Source organism: Phoca vitulina, unplaced genomic scaffold (assembly GCF_004348235.1).
Source record: "Phoca vitulina isolate PV1807 unplaced genomic scaffold, GSC_HSeal_1.0 scaffold33, whole genome shotgun sequence".
Lineage (NCBI taxonomy): Eukaryota > Metazoa > Chordata > Mammalia > Carnivora > Phocidae > Phoca > Phoca vitulina.
In genome coordinates, this window is record NW_022589736.1 from 3703180 (window position 1) to 3726051 (window position 22872).

Below are 22872 nucleotides of genomic sequence, written 5' to 3' on the forward strand. Positions count from 1 at the left end.
TTACTGTTGTTTGTATCTATGCTTATTTACTATATTAAAAATATTAAGACTGATATATTATTTGTTAATTCACTTAAAAATGATAAATACACTACATACTAACATAATTTTAATAAATAATTGTTTTGCAAACAAATCAGAAGAGGTTTGTGGGAGATTTTGTTTACATTTTGCAAATATCTCATGTCTGACAAGAGAAGATAGCTGTTACACATTGTATTGGCTTAAGTCTATGAAGAAAATCTTGCTTCACACAAATAGGCTGGAAAATTGGCAAGTATTTTATTAGCCTTTTCAGATTATCATGGTTATTCTTTTTTGATAATAACCACAGGTAGTGGTTTTTAAAGGATATTTGCTATATGGAATCTGAAACTGATGTGGGAAACAAAGGCAAAAGAGAAATTATTAAATTACTATCTACAGCCCATTAACAAGTCCTTGAAACAGGCAGAGTGATACTCCTCTAGGGACTCAACTGCCTTGATGTTAATACTTTGCTAAGGGCAAAAGGCAACCTTCGCCCAACCCCCAGGATCCTGTGAGTCTACTTTTAACACATAAAAATTCCTTTAGAAATTTCCTTTAACCCTAAACCCCCCAAAATACATGTTGGTAATCACCTTCCCCCTACCCCCCCCCAAGCATATGGCCCACTGATATACATCTGAAGGGTCTCATGACTCAGGTTTTACTAGACAGTAATAAATAACCTTTTCTCCAACAATAGCTAGCCTCCTCAACGTCCTGGAAACCTTGCTTCCAAAATTCCTTAGAGACATGCTATCCCCAACCCCCTCCCAACTTGAAAGTGTATCATGGGCCACTCCTCATGACCCAGGTGCAGCTCTTTCTGCCCATGGGTCCCATCCCTGTGCTTTAATAAAACCACTTTTTTGCACCAAAGATATCTTAAGAACTCTTTCTTGGCTGTGGGCTTCAAACCCTAATGTCTTTCCTACATCAAAACCACATCAATGAACATTTTATACTGTTAAATTAACATTCATTGCTTTGGACTGAAAGTTTGAATGCATATTTTCTCATGCATGATTTTGTAATATTGGGTCACTTGGAAAATATTACTTCACTAATTAAGCAGATCTTGCAAATGTTGACACATTTCATTATTCAGTACCAATCACCTTTGTTAACATCACCACTAATTTAATCAGAAAAGTCCTGGGGCACCTGGGTGACTCAGTTGGTTAAGCATCTGCCTTCGGCTCAGGTCATGATCCCAGCGTCCTGGGATTGAGTCCCATATTGGGCTCCCTCGGAGCCTGCTGGGAGCCTGCTTCTCCCCCTACTTGTGAGCGCACACGCTCTCCCTCTGTGAAATAAATAAATAAATCTAAAAAAAAAAAAAGAAAAAAAAAGAAAAAGTCTTTAAGCATTGGGAAGCCATCAAGCCCCCAGTGAACAGGGAGGGAACTAGCTACGTCTGTTTTATCAATGTCCTGTGTCCCATTGCTCCTGGGCGACTGTTTCATCAAAGTCCTCTCTGTGTCCCAGTGCTACTGAGCCACTTAGCAAACATTTATGTTCCACTCTCCTATGAGTTGCTCTTCTAAGTCCCAGACCCCCTTCTCCTAGGTTCAGGGTGACCTATGAACCTTATTTTGACTGTCTTTGGAATCTCTCATGTTTATGTGGATTCTCATACATGCATAATTATAATTAAATTTGATATTCTCCTGCTAATCTGTCTCATGTCTTCACTATAACTCTTCCACCAGCCAGAAGAACCTTGAAGGGTAGAGGAAAACTCTCCTCCTGGTGAAATGTTTGCCACAATCTCCAAAAGTCTGAAACCCTTACAGAAGGGTTTCTTAGTGCTAAGCTGAGCTTTTACTAAATGTGTAAATAACTTCAGGATTTATTCTAGTTTGTGGTTATTTGGATCCCAAAATGTTAAATTTGTTTCTTGTTCAATCATCTTATGAGGGCTTCTTGAATTTGAATGGCGAGCTTTCGTTTTTAAAGGAAGGAGTGAGAATGTTGACCCACATATCAGGAAAATGTATTCTTGCTTTTCATTTACTGTAGGTCAGCTTTAAACGCCTAGGCAGAGTTGTTTGTAAAGCGGAGGGTGGTCGCTCATGTAAGGTCTCCAGTCCATTATGTCCCTTTTCCAACCTAGATCAAAGACGAGAAAGTCCCACCTTTTGCAGTGAGCAGCTGATTTTGTTTTTTCTTTTTAGCCAATGGCGAACAAATATTTCAGAAAGGAAAGTGGATGAGTCATCCTCTGCAGATAAGCTGAAATATTAATAGTTCTACCTCCACCGGGAGCCCGTGCGGACCGGCAGCCTCCGTCACAGCTCCGCGGGGAAGAGTCGCGGCCGGCAGCCCTGCGGCCGCGGGGAGCACACAGGGCTGGACGCCCGTCAGCGATCCCCCCGACCCGAGCCGATGGACGCGAACCTGTGGGGGTCGAGGACCCCCGCGGGAGCCCGCCGCAGTGAGTACCGGGGGCCGCGCCCGCGGGCTCCCTGCGAGTGCCGGCGCCCCGCTCCTCCCAGTCCACGGCTCGGCTCTTCCGGGCGCACCTTCGGGCGAGCACCTAGCCGGTGGGGCAGGGGCGGGCAGTCACGGACGCACAGAAGCGCCACCGCGCCCCCACTGCCCCGGGCTCCCCGCGCGCCGGGGTACGGCCAGCGCGGGCGGGCGCGGGACTTCCGGCGCGAGCGCAGGGCGGGGGTTGGACTTCCGGCGGTCGCGGCTGAGACGGAGGCCGCGGAAGGGACTTCCGGCCCGGGGCGGAGGTCGTCGCGGGACTTCCGGCGGCCTGGGCGCGAGGCGAGGCCGGAGCTTCCGGCGGCGCCGGAAGTGCAGGGCGTCGGGCTGCCGGGTCGTTGGGCCGCGTCAGGGCGGAGATTCGGTGTCCTGCGTCTCCCGGTCTGTCGCGGCGCCGCGTGGTTGGGAACGGGCAGGCTGCAGCGCAGGGCCCGGTTGGCATTGGGGGTCGGCGGGCACGGCGGCGGCAGGACAGGTGAGTGCCGGGCAGTCATCTTCCACCCCCGAGGGGTACCCGGGGTGCACGGGGCCATGGCTTCCGAGCGGGACTGGGGGCGTGCCCGCGGGGCCTATGGCTGCCTCGCGCCCGCCCTCCACCCCCGACCCCGCGTGCCCTGGTCCTTGCTGTCGATGGAGGGCTGGGGTCGGTCCGGGGCGGGGGGACGGCGCCTCGCTCAGAGCCTCAGGTTACGTGGTGGGCAGGAGCTGAAAGGTCCGGTAGCCCCGTCTCGCAGCAGCAGGCTCCCGTACCCAGCCCGGTCAGCTGAAGCTGAGCCTGTCGTGGGAGAGTGCGGCGACTCGGAAAGTTTCATCTATTTCCGTTCCAGCGAGCGCCCCGTAAATCCAGGATGGTGGCCTCTAAGGTGTGACCTTAGAAGTGTCCCCGGAATTGTGTGCCTCCGAGGTGGTCTCGTGCCTCCGGAGTGTCTTCTCCGCGCCCGGCCGCCCCGCTCTGCACGCTCCGCGCGCGGGCTTGGGCTCCGCAGGGCTGGCGCGGCCTGGCCTAGGGGTTAGTCGTGCGGGCGCTGAGTCCTCCTTGCGCTGGGCCCAACCAGCGGGGAGAGCAGCGGACCCCGGCCGCACTGCACAGCAGCTGCGCGCGACCTTTCCGAGCCGCGTCTTGATATGGAGAAGGTCGTGTTATGATGTGTGTGCCACGCGTTCTTGCGAAGTCCTGGACACGGGAGAGCTTTAGTGAGAGCGCTTCCTTCCTCTTGTTTCAGCCTCTTGGCACCTTCCTTTGGGTGGCTCTGGTAGGCTGTTCACTTGCTTTTTGCACTTGCACTTGAAAATCTTGGTGGTCATCTTCCGATTAGTGGTGTCCCCCAGTTCACTGTGTGGATGAGTGACAAAACACTGTCCGCAGGTTAAGACTGATGGCACATTTCTGCAGGTGCCTCTCTCCATAGATGCTGCGGAGCAGTTGAGTTTGCTGTTCCAGCCCCCCAGGAATTCGCAGCACAGCGCTGTAACAATAACGTGTTAGGGAGAGCTGTACTGAACGGCTTGTGGAAAATCACATTTGATACTGTTAAATGCCACACACATTACATTGTTTAATCATTCTTTTGCATATGATTAACGTTCATGAAATTAAGCACTTAAGTGTTCTTTTTTTGCTAAAAGAAAATGTTTAAAAGTCCCACCGGGGGCGCCTGGGTGGCTCAGATGGTTAAGCGTCTGCCTTCGGCTCGGGTCATGATCCCGGGGTCCTTGGATCGAGCCCCGCGTCGGGCTCCCTGCTCCTTGGGAGCCTGCTTCTCCCTCTGCTTCTCTCTCTCTGTCTCTCATGAATGAATAAATTAAAAAAAAAATTTTTTTTTTAAAGATTTTATTTATTTATTCATGAGAGACGGGGGGAGAGAGAGAGAGAGGCAGAGGCAGAGGGAGAAGCAGGCTCCTTGCTGAGCAGGACCCTGGGATCTTGACCTGAGCCGAAAGTAGCTGCATAACCCGCTGAGCCACCCAGGCGCCCCTCCCCTTACAGTTCTATGACCAGTTTACTAAAGTGTTTGGCCTGTTGAACATTTGGGAACTGTGCCTCACAGGGTTGTTGGAACAATAGTGGCTGTTCTTACTGAGCCTCACACCACACCTTTGTAGCAGTTCTTCCGTCTCAGGGGGACCTGCGCATCCATTACCGGTGTCTTTGCAGTACTTTCTAACTGCGCTTCCCTCTTTGTCTAGCTTAGAGTCCATGCTATATCAGTTCAGTATTCCTTTTGCAAACACCTCCAATTTCTTTGCTTCTCTCTATGATCTCAACCTGAAAACACCCTAAACTTTTCAAACATTTATATAGGATTTGTACTAATACTGATCCATGCTGAGGTGAAGGGGTTTGTTCTCTCCGGAGGGTCTGGTGTGAAAGGAAGTAGTGTTGGCACCCGCCCGGGTAGACTGCTGGAGGAGGGAGAGGATGTAAATGAAGAGGACAAGAGTAAAATTTTAAAAAAGGTTCAGGAAGAAAATTCTGTTGGAAAGATTAACAAAAGAAAAAAAAGAAGAAATTGGAAATAGGTTATAACAAAAAACTAGAGGAACCTACCACTCCACAGTTTCTGAAGAATGGTGAATATGGCTGAAGACCTGAGTGGAAGAGGCAGAACTTGAATTCGCCGGGTCGTCTTCAAGTGTTAATAACACAGTGCTTGGCACAGGCATTACGAGCCCATCGTTGAGATGGCACTTCACAGAGCTTAGAAAGGTCCTAAGGGATAAAATCACACAGGATGAAAGATCTCCATTTGATGCCAGGTTCTTGTTCCAGATTTATAATTTGTAATTGTGTGAAGTGTACGTATTTGGTTGGAAATGGATCAATGTGAAAAGCTTACCAGTGTATGGACTGTGTGGTGGAATGACAAAAACAAGCAAAGGCCAGAACAACACTATATGGGGTTCATGTGGAGGAGGGAGGTTCAAGCCTCAGTGCAAGGCAGAGGGTGAAGATTTGTTTATTAAAATTTTATTTATTTAAGTAATCTCTACACCCCAACATAGGGCTTGACCCTGAGATCGAGTCACACACTCTTCCAGCTTGAGCCAGCCAGGCACCCCCAGAGGGTGACGATTTTTAAAGTTAGTTGTGTAGAAGACTGCTTATTTCTTACTGAAGGTATAGTGTCTGGAAAGCCAGTGGTATGAAATGTAAGACAGAAAATCATTGATTCAAAATCTACAACTTTGAGGGGCGCCTGGCTGGCTCAGTTGGTAGAGTGTGAGACTCTTGATCTTGGGGTTGTGAGTTTGAGCCCCATGTGGGGTGTAGAGATTACTTAAAAACTGAAAAAGAATAATAACCCGAAAAGCCTACGACTTTGAGGTGAAAGGAAGGTTGGTGTTGCCCTTCTTGCACTTTATATAACCAACTTGTGAATCTTCAGAATGTGCTAACCTTCCTGCTGATACTTAGCAGAGTATTCCCACTGATGCAGGTCTTCAGAGACAAAAAAAAAGACCTTTACTCTGTTATTTACTTGATTGAAATGTCTGCAGATAAAGTCTCCTCTTTATGGCTCCATTAGGATCTTTTTCACAGGGTTTTGATATTTTCCTCCTTTACAAAATGTGACTTATAAACTGCAAGGTAACTGTTAAATAGTGTTAATGATTTTGACAACTGAGATGCTTTATGAACTTACTAATTTAATATGTGTAATCACTGAAACAGAATTATGTCTACCTCTTTCTTTTTATGAAGAATATAATTTCTGGGTAAGGTTCCATTAAGTCAGTTTGGTGTTTTGGCCAATTTTTTATGTGGCACAATTAAATAGTTCTAAATGTTTCCATTAAAAAAAATTACTGAAATACTCTTTTAAGTGGGATAATATGAATTGTTTAACAATTTAGTTTTGTTATATTCAAATTTGTCAAATTTAATACTGATGTAATCTTTGTGTATATAAAATTCTGCCAATTATAGATTCTGCCATTGTTTTGCATTATGTCTTTATTTCAGCCATCTCTAATTTCTCTAGTTCAAAATTTTCAGACCTAAATTTCATAAAAAAATTTGTTCTTTAATTTTCCAGTCAAAAGTAATTTTTCCATTGGGGCACCGGGGTGGTTAAGGCATCTGTTGGTTAGGCATCTGCCTTTGGCTCGGGTCATGATCCCAGGGTCCTGGGATCGAGCCTCGAGAGCCCCGCATCTCTCCCTGCTTGTGCTCTCTCTCTCTGTCAGATAAATAAATAAAATCTTTAAAAATAATAATTTTCCATCTACTGTGAAAATGAAACATGATTTAAGATTGAATCAGTTATTTAAAATGATTCTACTTTAAAAAAATAATTTTTCCTATGTCATTTGAGGGAGTGCCAGTTTTATTACATGTTGCTTATAATTACATAATGCTTATTGTAAGCTTTTTTTTTTTTTTTTTTAATCTTATTAAGAGTAGCATTTGGTAAGTCATAGAATCTGGAGGTATGATGGGGTCAAAATGCCTATCTTCACTTTCAGTGTAGGCCTCTCCCAGATTTATAAATTTAGCCCAGTTCTCTTTTCATCTCTAGACTTGTGTACTTCCTGCCTCTTCTGTGTTTTAGATATTCAGAGGCATTGCAAACATAATACCTTCAATATTTAATTCTTGATTTGTTCTGCAAATCTGCTGCCTCAATATCTCAATACCTCAATAATCTGATCTCTTTTTCACCTACTTCTTACCTCAGAAATGAGGGCTGTTCTTGACACCTCTCTTCTGCCCCACCTGTCCTCCCCACCCCAAATCCATTCATGTACCCCTCTAATCTTAAGGGTCATCATTAATTGCCTATACTGCTTTAGTAACTTCCTAACTGGCTTCCCCATTCCTAGTCATCTGATTTTTCCATGTGTTTTCTACACAGCAGGAAGAGTGATTTTTCATGCAAATCTAGTGTCACTTATTTACAACATGGCTTCGTTTTTGTTTTAGGATAAAATCTAAACTTAAAAGACTCTAAGCCTCCCTCTCCCACTTGTACTATTCTCTCCATTGTTTGCTATGCTTTAGCCACATTATCTCTTTTTTAGTATTTCTGGCTAATTAGTTTCATTCCCAGCTCAGGGTATTTGCACATGCTGTTCCTGTTCTTGGAATACCCACTCCCCCTCTTTCTTTCCACATGGTTAACACTAATTCTTCTGTCTCAATTTAAATGTCAGTTTCTTGGAAAAATCTTGCTCTTTAGCTTGTGTCTTCTCATAATATTTGTATATCTTTCAGAGCAGTCACCACAACTTATAATTTCTGTAATCAATTCTGAGATTACCTTTAAGGTCTGTCTCACAACTCTAAATCATGAAAGTAGGGACCAAGTCTGTTTAGTTCACTGCTGTATTCCTAGTACCTAATGCGTTTATGAGCTGAAGAATATTTGGTGCATGACTTAAAGAAAGAAAGAAGTGCTGTTGCTGTCCGTGCTTTTAAAGATGACAAAATTAAGCCTTAAGAACGTGGTTAAGTAACTTGACCAAGGTTGCACAGCTAGTTGGTGATAGATGTGTTCATTCATTCATTCATTCACTTATACATTCGTCAGATATTTTGGGATGTATTTATGTCAGGCCACATGGTCGGCCCAAGTACAGTAGTGAGCCCAAATAATGTCCCAGGTGGGACATTGGTGGTGTTGTGGGGAAAACATTCATTAAGTGAGTAAACCACAAATAAGATCTAGGTGTGGAGGTGGTGAGGATCATACAGTGCTGTGACTAGCAGTGGCCAAAGGAAGCTGTTTTGAGGAGGTAACATTTAAGCCGAGGCTTCATGGTGAAGCCGTGCCAATGCTTTGAAGAGTTGGGGGTGGGGGTTGCATGGCTCTAAAACTAATTAACTGTTGTGCTCTTCGTTGGATTTTATTCCTAGTAGGTGTTTAACTTAACTGGATTATTTATATCTATTTTACTCCGCTATGTCTTTGAAGTGGCAAAACTAGTTCCATTCACTGACATTTTTTAGGGAAGCAAAAAGTTATTCATTGTATAGCCAGAATTTGTAAATGGAGTAATGTGTGATGGATTAAAGATGTCTACAAGTTCTTTCTCATTCTTTTTCTTTCAGTAGGTTAAGTCTGTTTGCCCTCCACTTGAGTCTGCGTTGCCCTTGTGATTTGCTTTGACAAATAGAATATCCAAAGAAGTGAGAGAAATAGAAGATTAAAAGAAAACCAAATGAGAATTTTAGAGATAAAAGGAATAGTTATTTTATTCCTATTTCCCTCTTTTTTTTAGATTGGATAGTTGAATGTGGTTTACATAATGCTATAGAAAATAGGTGATAATTTTAATAAATTCACAAATTTCAGAATTTTAAACCTAAAAACACAGAATTAGTTAACCTCTTTGAAAGTTTTTAGTGTATTGTAAAACACGATTTACTTTCTTGTTGCCATACTGACACAAGGTCTACACATATATAATTTGAGATACAAAAGGTCTCTGATTTTGTACTTATGGAAAGATAGAGTAGAGGTATTTCTCTATTCCACTGAGTATATCTAAAAACACTGGGCAGTATATATAAAACACATAAAAGACTGAAAGGTGGAGAGAAGGAAGTATAGTGATATTGGTATATTGGGACCTCAGAAATGACACAGAGCTGAGTTCCCTGGATTTTCTTTTTTGCCTCATATATCCCAGACTTGGGCCTGAAGAGGTAACAACCCAGCAAACCAAAGGGCTCACCTCAGAGGACCCAAGAAAAGCCTGCTCTATAGTCAAAAGACCAGGAAAGGAAAAGCCCCGGAGACAGAATACTTTTAGAAAACACTGTAGCACCTACCCTCATCACTCTTCTTGTCTAAGGCTGGATGGAGAATCTAGGCTTTTACCCTTGAAAAGCTGTGTTGAGGTGACACTCTCTGCCGGGTGGTATCAGAGAAGGCTGGGTGAGCAGGTGGGATTCTCATCTTGTTGGGTGATGAAAACGTGCTCTTCCTGCTGGGGTGGCGTTAGAGGAAACCTAGTAGGGATTCAGGAATTTCACCACCACTCGGTGCTAATAAGGCCACGTAGGGTGTAGTAACAAAGACCTCTGGTGCAGTCAGGGTGGTGTGAGTGGAGGCCAAGGGAGAGGTTGAACTCTCACCCCACTCAGCAGCAATGAGGCGTATCTCCACCCAGGGTCAGCGGAGGCTGAGCGGAGAACCCTGACTTCCATCTCCACCTTTGCAGTCCACCTGGCAGAAACAAGAAATTGCTGGGACATCATCGTTAGAGGCCTGCTGTAATAGAAGACTTAAATCAGATCTCGGGTCTGGTAACATGAAACCCAAAATGTTGAGGCTTCAGTTGAAAATTGTATGTCATATGAAGAACTGGGAAAATCTCAGTTTGAATGAGAAAAGACAACTGACAGCAACACAGAGATGTTGCAGATGTTAATGATTTGACAGGGATTTTAAGGCAGCCAAAGTGAATATGTGTCAGGGAGCAATTAGTGATGTTTGAAACAAATGAAAAAACAAAATCTCAGGAAGAAAACACGGGATATAAAGAAACAAATGGAAATTTAGAACTGAAAAGTATAATTCAAACGAAAAACCCAGTGGATGGCTGAACAGCAGAATGGAGAGGGTAGAGGAAAGACTGAATAGAAATTACCCACCTTGAACAACAGAGAGAAACTAGCCTGGAAGAAAGTGAACGTAATATCAGGGACCTGTGGAACTTTGACAAAAGACCTGTTTGTTCTTGTTATAATCCCAGAAAGAGGAGAAAGACAGTGGGGCTGAAAATGTATTTGGAGAAATACTGGCTGAGTATTTCCTAAATCTGGCAAGCCATAAACCTACAGAATCAAGAAGCTTAATGAAACCCAGAGAAGATAAACTCAAAGAAATCCATGCTAAGACACATTGTAGTCAAACTTCTGAGAACTAAAGACAAAAAAGCAGTGAGAGAGAAATGTCACTTTACCATTAGAGGAAAAACAATTTGACAGTGAATTTTTCATCAGCGACCATAGAGGCCATAAGGAAGTGGCATATTTTTCAAGTGCTGAAGGAAAAGAACTGTCAACTCAATTCTGTATCAAGTGAAAACCTTCACGTGATCGGTCACCAGCAGACCTGTCCTAAGATAATAGGTAGAGAAATTTCTTTCAACGGAATGGAAATGACATAAAGCAATCTGGGAACACCAGGAAGGAAGTACAAACAATGGAAAGAGGAAACATACTGGTAAATTCACTAGATACTCATGTTTGAAGGTTGAAGCATAGCGCTTGATGTTCTCAGTGTATATAGAGGAAGTATTTCACTTGACTGTTACAAGTGGGAGAGTGTAAGGAGATAAGAAGGTCAGGTTTCTACACATTACCGTGAACTGGTAAAATGTTGATAATCAGACTGTGATAGTTGTGAGAATTTAATACCTAGAACAATCACTAAAGAAAGTTATACAAAAAAGGTAAACTCAGAAACTATACCGTAAATCAAAATGAAATTCTATCATGATCCCAGGGTCCTGGGATTGAGTCCCGCATCAGGCTTCCTGCTCAGCGGGAAGCCTGCTTCTCCCTCTCCCACTCTCCCTGCTTGTGTTCCCTCTCTCGCTGTGTCTGTCTCTGTCAAATAAATAAATAAAATCTTCAAAATGAAATTCTAAAAAATGTTCAAGTAACCCACAGGAAGGCAGGAAAAAAAAAAAAAATGAGAGAACAGAGATTGACTTGTACACTAGGAACAAGTGGGGTTTACTTGTACATGCAAATTTGGATTAGCGTTTGAAAATCATCAGTGTAATTGATCTGTTAACAGGCTAAAGAAAAGCCACACCATTAGGTGATGCAGAAAAAACAGATGACAAAATTCAACGCATTTGTGAGACTTAGGAAGGGGGGAGCCTTCTCATCTCAGTAGACAAAATCTGCAGTTGACCTATAGCTAGCGTCATACTTAATGGTCAGAAACAGTTTTTTTACCTTGAGATCAAACAAGGATGTTGTCACTGTTTACAGCATAGTACTGGAATTTCTAGCCAGATCAATAAGAAAAGGAAATAAAGGCCTACAGATCAGAAAGGAAGAAATAAAACTGTTCTTTTTTAAAATTTTATTTATTTATTTATTTATTTTTTAAAGATTTTATTTATTTGACAGGGAGAGACACAGTGAGAGCAGGAACACAGGCAGGGGGAGTGGGAGAGGGAGAAGCAGGCTTCCCACGGAGCAGGGAGCCCAATGTGGGGCCTGATCCCAGGACCCCGGGATTATGACCCGACCCGAAGGCAGACACTTAACGACTGAGCCACCCAGGTGCCCCTGTTCTTTTTTTTTTTAGATGACATAATAGTCTACATAAAAAATGCCAAAGAATCTATAAAAAAATCTCCTAGAACTAATAAAAGACTTCAACAACAATGTAGGATACTAGCAATTAACACAAAATGGAAATAAAAATACAATGTTATTTAACATTACTCAGAAAATAAAAGCACAGACTTTAGTGTAAATTCGAAAAGATATACGTAGGACTTCTTTGTGGAAATCTACAAAACTGAGGGAAGAAAAGATGATCTAAATGAACTGAGACATATACTGTATTCATAGATTGGAAGGCTCAACATGATAAAGGTGCCACTTCTCTCCAAATTGAGGAACAGATTATACAGAATTCCTGTTAAAATTCCATGAAGATTTTTATTTTTGTAGGTATGGGAAAGATTATTCCAAATTTATATGGCTAGGCAAAGGAACTAGAATAGCTTAGACAATTTTGAAAAAGATTTAAGTGATGGGAATCACTAATGATTTCAAGACAGCACAGTAATCAAGACCATGTTACTGGCAGGGGTGCATGGCTGGCTCAGTTGGAAGACCATCTGGCTCTTGAACTTGGGGTCATGAGTTCGAGCCCCACGTTGAGTATAGAGATTACTTAAATAAAACTTAAATACTGTGTTATTTGTAGAGAGAGAGATACATAGATCAGGTGAACAGAATAGAGAACCAAGAAATAATCTCACCTAAGTATAGTCAATTGATTTTTGACCAAGATGCCAAACTTTCTCAACTCAATGTAGGATGGATAATTTTCAACATGTGGTGCTGGAATAATTGGATATCCTCAGCAAAGAAAGAAACAAGAAAACCCAAAACAAAAATACCCCTGGATCTAAACTTTACGCCTTAATACAAATATCAACCCAGAGTAGCTCGTAAATTTAAATATAATGTATAAAACTAAAATTTTAAGAAGAAAAAATTTTTAGGAGCTAGGATTGATAAAAAGTTCTTAGACGTGACTCTAAAATATCCATTGGAGAAAGATAATCGATCAGTGGGATTTCATCAAAATTTAAAAGTTTTGCTTTGTGAAAAACCCTGTTAGGATAAAAGACCGGGGGAAGCTTGGTAACCCGCACACCTGACACGTAACTCATGAAGGATATATGGAGTACTCTCAAATCTCAACAGTAAAAACCCAAAGTCCTATTAGAAGATGGGCAAAAGATGGGAGAAGACATTTCCCTAAGAAGGGTATTTAGACTGCAGATAAGTACATGGAAAGATGTATAGTATCACCAGCCACTGGGGAAGTGTGTGTGAAGACCGTGACACAGTACTGCACACCTGTCAGAGCCCCTGAAATTAAAACATAGTGAACATACCAAATGAGGCTGTGGAGAATAGAATCTCCTACATCGCTAATGGGAATGTAAGAGGTTATAGCTGCTTTGGAGAATAGTTTGGCAGATCGTGTTTTTCATGTTGCCTAAAGTGATAGTATTTTAGACACAGTGGGCTAAATAAATCATTAAAAGTGATTTCATCTCTTTTTACTTTTTTAAATGTGGCTACTAGAAAATTTGCCGTTATGTGTGGCTTGCATTGCATTTCTCTTGGACAGCATTGCTCTAGGATATGTGGTCTAGAATGTGTGATTAGAATTGGTTCTCTCTGGGGAGTAGGCTGAGGTTGGGGAAAGTTGGGTAAGGGAGACTTGTTCTTTAAGCCCTTCAAAAACTTGATAATCAAATTTGATAAAAAGTTACCTGTTTGACAAAGGGTGGGGTCTTTATCTAAAAAAAGGTTAATTTGTTACTTTCTAAATTAAATAGTAAATATTGCCATAGTGAAGAATGAAGAAGTTTGGAATTGAAAGTAATTATTGTCGGGGCACCTGGGTGGCTCAGTTTGTTAAGCGACTACCTTCGGCTCAGGTCATGATCTCAGGGTCCTGGGATCGAGCCCCGCGTCGGGCTCCCTGCTCCGCAGGAAGCCTGTTTCTCCCTCTCCCACTCCCCCTGCTTGTGTTACCTCTCTCGCTGTCTCTCTGTCAAATAAATAAATAATCTTAAAAAAAAATTCATCTCTCTCGTTTAAAAAAAAAAAGTAATTATTGTCTTCTATTTTTCCTTCATTTTGGTTTGTCATATCAGAAATTAAGTACTTGTTTTTCCTGCTTTTGTTTAGCTTATTGCAGGAGCGACTGGGACATCACCTTCTAGAAGTAATGCCCACAGAAAGCGGGAGTTGCTCCACTGCTCGCCAAGCAAAACAGAAACGCAAATCTCACAGCCTTTCTATACGAAGAACTAACAGCTCAGAGCAAGAGAGGACGGGTCTGCCAAGAGAAATGTTAGAAGGACAGGTGAGTTAGTGCTGATTGTGTTTGTAATGTTCCAGAAATAGCCAAATATATGGAGGTCTTAAAAGTAGAGAAAAAGAGTGGGTTACCAATACAAAACAAAACTAGCCCCTCTTCCCTTAATAACCGATTAAAACAACTGTCAAATGTAACGCCTACACGGAGACACATGGGTGGCTAATGTGCCTAAGGAATTTTTAACATTTTAATTAATTTACATTTAAATTTGAATAGCTACATGTGGCTACTGGCTACCATATTGGACAGTGCAGGTAAACAGTCTAGTATACGTTTTTTTTTTTTATTAGATTTATTTACATTTCTAGTGAAAATCTCACACCCTCCTTTGCTAGCATCTTCTGGAGTTAACTCCCGTTTGAGGTAAATGTGTTCTTTGCTTGGCCTTCTGAATGCCCCTCCTCCATTGTGATGTAGGACAAGTATGTAATTGCATTTCAGGGTAATGAAATTCTGAAGGTCATTCAGAGGCCTGCAGGCTGAACAGCCTGGCTGCCACGCTGCTCGTAGGGTCCTGGTCTTCGTGTCTTCAGTGCTCTCTAGACGGTTCCTTCTTGTTGAGGAGGCGTTTCGTGGATGGCTGGTGTGTGGTGCTCTGTCTGGTTCAGCAGCAGGAAGACAGTAGCAGGGGTGCTTGTTGCAAGCAGGTGGCATGGTAGGTGGAGGTGGACATGGAGGGATCTGAGAATCCACATGGCCAGTTACCAGTGGATTCACTTTCCAGACAAGGTTACAGTGATTTGTTGGGGAGCAGTGTCCTACCACGAGAAGGTAGTGTGAACGAGCAGTGGTGGTAGTTTTACACATCTTAGATTCATGAGTGCAGCATTTAGGAAGTGCAGGGCTCAGCGCGGGGATGCAAGGCCTGTGCTTGCAGAGTACTGCTGAGTCTGTGTGTGCACCAAGTGCAGACTGGCCTCCTGCATCCCTGATGTGCTGATGTGACAAAGTGCACATGCGTTTAGAAGCTTTGCCGAATCACTAGCTTTTCTGTCCTGAGTTTTCTGAGGTGGTGGGAGCTTAGCACCGCTCCATCAGGGTCTATGAAATGGGACGACACCATAGCCTGGCCTGGAGCGCTCTGATGTAGTGGAAGAGGTCTCGTTTCACTGCACATTTCACTTCCTGATTGTCAAGTGAGGTTATTGCTGACATCCCAGTTTTGTCTCCAGTTACAATGACATTCTGCATTTATTGCTCAAGTAAATGTAATACTTCATTTACTGAATAATAAGGATCTGAAAACACTGTGGGTGTACGTGAGTAGGAATGGCTACAGTAAGAGGAGATTTGGCCTAGTTACAGGACGCAGAAAGGCTTCTCACCAAGTGCTTCGTGCGAGGGGGACTGGCTGGACGAGGGTGCAGGAAGAACGTGGCACAGAGAGGGAAGAGAATATGCAAAGGCCACGAGGCAAGGTGGATAGTGTGGTAAATGTTCATTGTGATGGTTTATTTGACTTTTCATTGTTATTTCAAGTTTTCTTTTTTTTTTTTTCATATTTTTCATTGGTACTTTAGAGGGATGTTGAGGGAGGCTGTGTTACCCATTCTGCCAGATTTCAGTTGTGAACATGTGGTTTCATATATAGTTTTAATTAGCTTGTTAAATTTACTTGAACATTATGTGATTTCAAAGATATTGCTGAGCTGTTTGTCATTAGAGATCATTTTGCCTAAAATTTTTGTCTTCCTAAGAACTTAATCTGAGAAGGGGCGCCTGGGTGGCTCAGATGGTTAAGCGTCTGCCTTCGGCTCAGGTCATGATCCCAGGGTCCTGGGATGGAGCCCCGCATCGGGCTCCCTGCTCCATGGGGAGCCTGCTTCTCCCTCTCCCACTCCCCCTGCTTGTGTTCCCTCTCTCACTGTGTTTCTCTCTGTCAAATAAATAAAACCTTTAAAAAAAAAAAAAAAAAAGAACTTAATCTGAGAAGTTTAATAAACTGGATATTTTTATTTGCAGCTCACATTAGAGAGTTTGTGCTGCATGTAAATTTGAAGTGTCACTTAGAAAGTAACATGGGCAGCAGTTAAATATTGAAACCTTATTTTAGAAATCTCCATGAAGAATTCTCTTTGAAAATACTCTAAGTGTGGGAGGTACACAAAGTAGGCCATAGGCCGTGCCCTCTGGAGATGAGAGTGTAGTGTGGACTCTGCAGTTTCCTCATTACCAGCAGTGGCCAGGACGTATGTGCTGGTGAGCACAGGTGGTGCTGAGGACACCACCCACACCTTTGTACATAAAAATTCAGCAGAGGTGTTGCTTCTGCTCATGGGCTTCCCATGAGGTGTGGACAGGGCTGCAGGTGTGCAGAACACGTGGGGAGGCAGGCATGAAGAGCGTGGTGCTCCTGGGCACTTAATGCAGTAAGGTTTTTGTTTAGCTGACATATTTTGCTCCTACAAGTCAGATTTCTTGTGTTTCCCTCCTCATAGTCTTGTAGGTATTAAGTATAGTTATAAGAAATATCCAGTATTGTGCTTGAAGCACAATAGATGGGAGAACTCTATGAAAGCACCTCTATTAGTATATAGCTTATTCAAATTAACTTATAATATCGTACGGTAGAACTTAGAGACTGTATAATAAAACTTCATTTATGGGAACTGTCTTCCTTCTCTACAGATTTGGAAGTTTTTGAATAAGGTAGGCTTATTCCCTCCCTTGTTAAAGAAAAATGATGTTATTTTGAAGAAATGCTTGGTTTTGAATCCTGTATTATGCTGGGTGACCATTTATATCATTGGATTGTAGTTATTACGTTTGTAGTCTGTATAGATGTGAAATTAAGTTCTTTAAGCATTTTATGTATAAGAAATAAGAATTTAAGATGTGATAATTAACTTTGGAAAAGTTTCTTTTTCATTTTAAACAGAATCTTCCTTTTTCCAGGATTCTAAGCTGCCTTCCTCGGTTCGCAGTACACTTCTGGAACTGTTTGGTCAAATAGAGAGAGAGTTTGAAAACCTTTATATTGAAAACTTAGAATGTGAGTATGTCCTGTCTTCATAAACTTCTATAAAAGTTTTGGGTAGACATTCACCACTGTATCTGTTTTCTGTACTTCTGTATCACGTGTAGTGATTTAGAATAACATGAATTTGTTATCTTATAACTCCCTAGTCAGAAGTCTGTGTGGCTATGTCACCAGACTCAAATCAAGGTGTCGGCAGGGCTGTGCTCCTCTGGAGGTGTGAGGGGGTAGGAGTCTGTCTTCTGCTTGTTTGCATTGTGGCAGATTTCAGTTCTCTGCATTGTGAGGATGGAGGTCCTCATCTTCCTGTTGGCATTCCTGGTATCTAGAGCTTGCCTCGCTCTTCACCTTGAAGCCCTTCCACTCCCACCTCCAAAGCCGTCAGCAGCGGGTAGAGTCCTCCTGGTGCATCCCTGAGTCATTCCTAAGGACGTGAGGGAAGGAAGGGTCATCAGGTCATGCAGGGTGACCTCCCCATTGAAGATCCCTCACCTTAGTCACATCTGCAAGGGCCCTTTTGCCATGGAGGCCACATGTTCACAGCTTACTTTTGGGATGGATAGTACTCTGCTGACTACACTCTCCCATTCAAATTGTGATTTTATGAAAAATAAATACATCTTACAACCATTCCTACATAAAGTATATTGTAAATTGAGAAAATGTTGATTCGTGTTTCTCTTTAAAATATACTATATTTTGAGAATTCCTAAAATGTATTATCTGTTTGACTTACTAAAGGTAAATCAAAAAAAAATTTAAATTAGCTTAGCTTTAGTTTCTCTTTTTAAATTTATTTTAGAAGGAATGTCTTCCTTTGCTTAAAGAATCAAGCAGCATAGGGGCTCTTGGCTGGCTCATTTGGTGGAGCATCTGGCTCTTGATACTGGGGTAGTGAGTTTGAGTCCCACATTGGTGTAGAGATTACTTTAAAAAAAAAAAAGCAGAATAAAAAGATAACTACCATTACCCTTACCTTTTGACCCATTCCATTCTGCAAAGGAAAGCATTCTTTTGCTTTTAATTCTTGTGATTATTTTTGTAAACTTAGTCCACTTTTACTTTTAGCTTGTCAGCTTTAGGCCCATGCACTCATGCTTCCCTCTGAAATGTCAGGAAACAAACCTGTCCTTTACCCATTCATTGCTCCATTACTTTACAGTGTTTGTTATTTTTATAGGGTTTGTGTTGAAATCTGTATTATGCCAGTGTAACTATTATGTGGTCTTCATGCTTTATATAAACTGTGATTTCAGAAATTGAATCCTAATAAACAGCATTTCCATTATTAAAATATTTTTTCTTTATTAACATATGATGTATTATACTAAAATATTTTTTACTCTAGAGCTGAGTGATGTGGTTGAATCAGTAATGAAGAGAATGTAATCCTATGTCATTTAAACTCTGCTAGTGGACAATTTAATGTTTTATATTTGGATTCTCCTTATAAGTCCACCTTGGAAATTTACAGAGGGAGAAATTATTCCAAGTTTTTATAAAGTAAAAATTAGGTACCATGTACTGCTTCTGATCTTAAGGTTTTTTTTTTTTTTTTTAAGTATCAATTGTAATGACCCAGGTGCTGTTGAGTTTCTATTGTGATCTAAGGCCTTATGTTTTATGCATTCATGCAGTTTGTTCAAGAAAAACAATAGAATTACAGGGGCACCTGGGTGGCTCAGTCGGTTAAGTGTCCGACTTTTGATCTCAGCTCGGGGTCATGAATTCAAGCCCTGCGTTGGGCTCCATTTGGAGTCTACTGAAAAAAAAGAAAAAGAAAAGCTATAGGATTACAAACGACTGTGCTAGAGGAACTTGGAGTTTACACAGTCTCCTGCTGCCTGGTTTGGCTGGCTCCCTGCGGTCTGTGAGGAACAGTCTAAAACGCTCAGGTGGATCTGCTCAGAGCCTCTGCCCTCAGCCTCCGCCGCCTGACGTAGCCCCTGCGTCTCACGGGAGCCTGAGTAGAGGGTGCACGGTGCTGGCAGGTGGCATGGCATGGTGGCAGGTGTGCAGCCCTGGTGTGGGGGGCTGTGTGGCCAGGTCATGGTCCTGCTGCCTTGCTGCAGTGGCTCGTGTCCTTGGCCGAGTCCCTTCCCCCGGTGTCGCTCCTCATCCTGTGGTCCGCAGGCCTGTTCCAGAGAAGAGCACCAGCACGAGTGTGTCTGCTGATTCTCTTGATGACTCACGTACTTCCTCTTCCTTCCTTCCCTGTGGTTCTGTACTTGTAGTCGTGTTTCGTAACTCTCCCTGAATTGTCCGTCTTCGTAGATACCATCCTTGTCTGGGGCTCTGTGTTGCCGCACAGCAGTAGTTACATTTTGTTATGGTATGTGTTTTCCCCCAATTTCAGTGTCCTCAGCTAGACTGTACAAATTTCACTGAATTTTGGACAGTATCAGAAAAAAGTGTTTTTATTTTTTATTTTTTTAAAGATTGTATTTATTTATTTGACAGAGAGAGACACAGCGAGAGAGGGAACACAAGCAGGGGGAGTGGAAGAGGGAGAAGCAGGCTTCCCGCCAAGCAAGGAGCCCCATGTGGGGCTCGATCCCAGCACCCTGGGATCATGACCTGAGCCGAAGGCAGATGCTTAATGACTGAGCCACCCAGGCGCCCCAGAAAAAATGTTTTTAAGTGTACAGAAGAATGTACAAAGGAGATGACCTAGACTGAGGCCCCGGAGCCCTGCCTGTGTGCCCTGACAGCGCAGTGTCTTCCTGGTGCGAGGAGAGGGCTGGAGTTTGTATTCTTTGAAAGGTGTCTTGAGGTTTGTGAGAACTCTAAGAACTGTGATCTTGGTTCTTAGGGTACTATTCATGTCTGTGTTGAGACAGTACTTCTCTGTATTAACGTTTTTATGTACTCAGGTTGTGGAAGTGCATGTCTTACCTTTTTGAAAAAAACTTTTTTATTCCCAGTGCGTAGGGAAATCGAGACTCTTAACGAACGTTTAGCTGCTGAAGGACAAGCGATCGATGGGGCGGAACTGAGTAAGGGCCAGCTCAAAACGAAAGGTAAGGGTGAGCACTCATAAAAGGATTGCCCTGCACATTCTGTGTGGGGGGAATTTGGACTTTAATGAAGGATGTGGATTGATGGGCTTTGTGCAGTGGGCAGGACTCAGGGCATGTAATCAGCATGGGCATAGAGGAAAGGAAGAAGCGCCAGGAAGCTTGGCTTCCTGTTGCAACCGTGCTCTGGCCCCCACGCCCGGGTAGACAGGCCCTCGCGGGTCACTGTCTTCCTGTGTGGAATGACGGATGGGGTTTGCTGTCCCCAGTCTGTCCCTACTCTGACATTCTGTGACCCTGTGGTTGTACGACTATCCCTGACTGTTGCTTCTTTGTCTCTGCAGCCAGCCACAGCACCAGCCAACTTTCACAGAAGCTGAAGACCACTTATAAGGCCTCCACCAGCAAGGTATGCCGGGCGCTGGCTCTCGGGCCACTCCTGTGGTATTTGAGGTGTGCAGATGTGTACCTGAAGCTGCATATTTTCCAGTTAGAAATGTGTAACAGACAAAGAGGAACTTCTGTTTAGAGAAATTGGATTTTTGCAGGGAATATCGTAGGTATGTTAAGTGGCCACAGCCTCTGGACACCTAGATGCTCCTCTGCCCGGGTCCTTCCTGAGAGTCCAATGTTGTGCGTGAGTAAATAGATTGTCTTTTTTGAGGGAAGAGACAGTTTGTATTGCTCTGTGGCTTGATGCAGAGGCTCTGAATTTGGAGAATGGGACTGGTGAGAAGCAGTGAAGATTCTCTTCTGGGCCACAGGCACGTTTTCCTGTTTAGCCGCCTCTTCTCTCTCATTTTCTAAGGATCGTACAGAAGTGAAGGTCTGTCTCCAAGGCTCGTAGGGACAGTTGTGGTATTTTGCTTTTTTAAAAATTATCTTGTTCTGACCTTCTTAAAGTGGCAAGGATTTAATCATTTGGGAATAAGTTTATCTGGGAGGGAGGACTGCTGTAAGGTAATATTTTAAAATGATTTTGTGTACATCTTTAGTTTGGAGTATTTTGAATATACAAAAGATTAATTATCTAAGCGTAATAAATGGACATCCCTTTTGCTAAACTTGAGGGAAAAGCTGACATTTGTGGTGTGCTATGATGGCATAAAGAGTTCTTGTTAACTTTCTATGTTTCCAGTTTGTTCCATTGAGCTTGAAGTTACTGAGTGTGACATCTACAGCGAGATTAACTATGATTAATAGAGCAGATTCAGTCTTACGGCTACTTCTGCTTATTGAAAACTCTTAGTACTTCTTTGTTATTAAAAAATATGAATATTGATTACCTTTTCTTCTGTTTGCTTTGATAACTCTACAGTATAAGTGGTTCATTTAAAAAATGTTTTATTATGTATTATCTAGCTTATACTCACTAGTTTTTAAGTTTTTAAACAAATTAACATTAAACTTCTTTTCAAAATGTATTGTAAGATTATGTTCTTCCTCACCTGATTTCTTGTTTTATTATCTTGACTTATATTGTTTATTCCGGTGGGTACAGCGTTCATATTCAACGTACAGTCTTAGAGTTTGGAAACCTTCAGAGCTTTTCTGAAGTAGAAGATGAAAGACTGTATAAAGTTGTCCTTTACTAGCAATAGTGAAAAACAAGATTTGGGCCAAGGGAAGGATATGTGCTATAATACTCTGCTTAAAAAAAATGTATTTAAATATATTTAAAGCCCCAGTCATTTTAGATCCACAAATTAATCTCTGTGTATAAGAAACATGTAATTAATGATCTTTATTGTGTGCATTAAAGAATAATGTTGTAAGATGTTAGCTGAAAATTGAAGAAAGACTCCGGTACCAGAGTATATTCTGATCCATGCTGCAGTGTGTGTATTCTTGGTGGTAGCACAAAGTGTGTGTTCAACAGGGAGGTAGTGAGCTTGAAGGCAGCATTACCTGCCTCCTCACTCAGCCCTGACAGCAAGTAGTGTGCTTGGTGCACCCACGTGCGCTCAGCAGACCAGAAGAGATTTTCCCTTCCTGGGGGCCTGAGGAGGATCGCTCATGTCTGTCCAGGGCTGGAGGCGTGCCCGTCTAACTGGCAGTCACTGTAGAGAAACTTGTAAAGTGTTCACACATGTTTTTATAAAGATGACTATCTCTCACTGTGAAAAACCCCTCTCTGATTTTGTTGAAGTACTTTAGATTGTATCTTAATTAAAACGATAATTAGGTTGATAGATGTAAGCATCACTTTGTCACTTCATTCTGCTTTTCTGTCATGAATGTTCACTCTGCAAGATCGAGTCTTTTGTGGGACCTCTTTGCTGTCGTGATGGAGTCAGGATTTTTAAGAACAAAGAGTTAATAGGTATTCAAAGTGTAGTGGGCAATTGGAAGCAACACATGAAATGATTTGTTACAATATTCATAAATTGCATATTGTCCACTTGCAAAATCCCACTGGAATCGGGGTTGGCATGAGTCTTGAGCAGTGACTTTCTGTTCTTCCTGTCTGGGTGGGGTTGGCGAGGAGCGTGGCTTCAGTAGCTCATGTCTCCGGACAACATCTGTGTGAGAAATGGCAGGAGGCTTCACACTTACTGTGGGGCAGGCTTTGCATGTTCTCCAACTCCATTCTGTCCTACGTGTTACGTTATTGAACATCCGATTGGCACCTTAGGCCAGTCAAAGCACTTTTCCTTGTCATGGAGGGACGGTTTCGTTAGTTTGGGTGGGATAGGAGCTTTCAGAGGGAAAAAGAAGATGATGGGTTTGTGTTTGAGCAAGTCCTTTTGTAAAA

The 22872-nt window shown here is 42.5% G+C and overlaps 1 protein-coding gene across 3 annotated transcripts in view; it reads left to right on the top strand.

Moving 5' to 3' along the window:
* The first annotated feature begins 1335 nt into the window (after positions 1-1335).
* Positions 1336-22872, top strand: part of WDR37 (WD repeat domain 37) — a 54253-nt gene continuing 32716 nt past the window's right edge. For 2 of the 3 annotated variants that reach the window (XM_032425559.1, XM_032425562.1), the window contains exons 1-5: positions 1336-2464; positions 13931-14108; positions 17019-17115; positions 20025-20120; positions 20462-20526. In XM_032425559.1, coding sequence (XP_032281450.1) covers positions 13971-14108; positions 17019-17115; positions 20025-20120; positions 20462-20526 — 396 coding nt within the window. In that variant the 5' untranslated portion in view covers positions 1336-2464; positions 13931-13970. Of the gene's footprint in view, positions 2465-2484; positions 2996-13930; positions 14109-17018; positions 17116-20024; positions 20121-20461; positions 20527-22872 lie in introns of those variants that run through there. The other variant, XM_032425561.1, reaches the window with a different exon arrangement.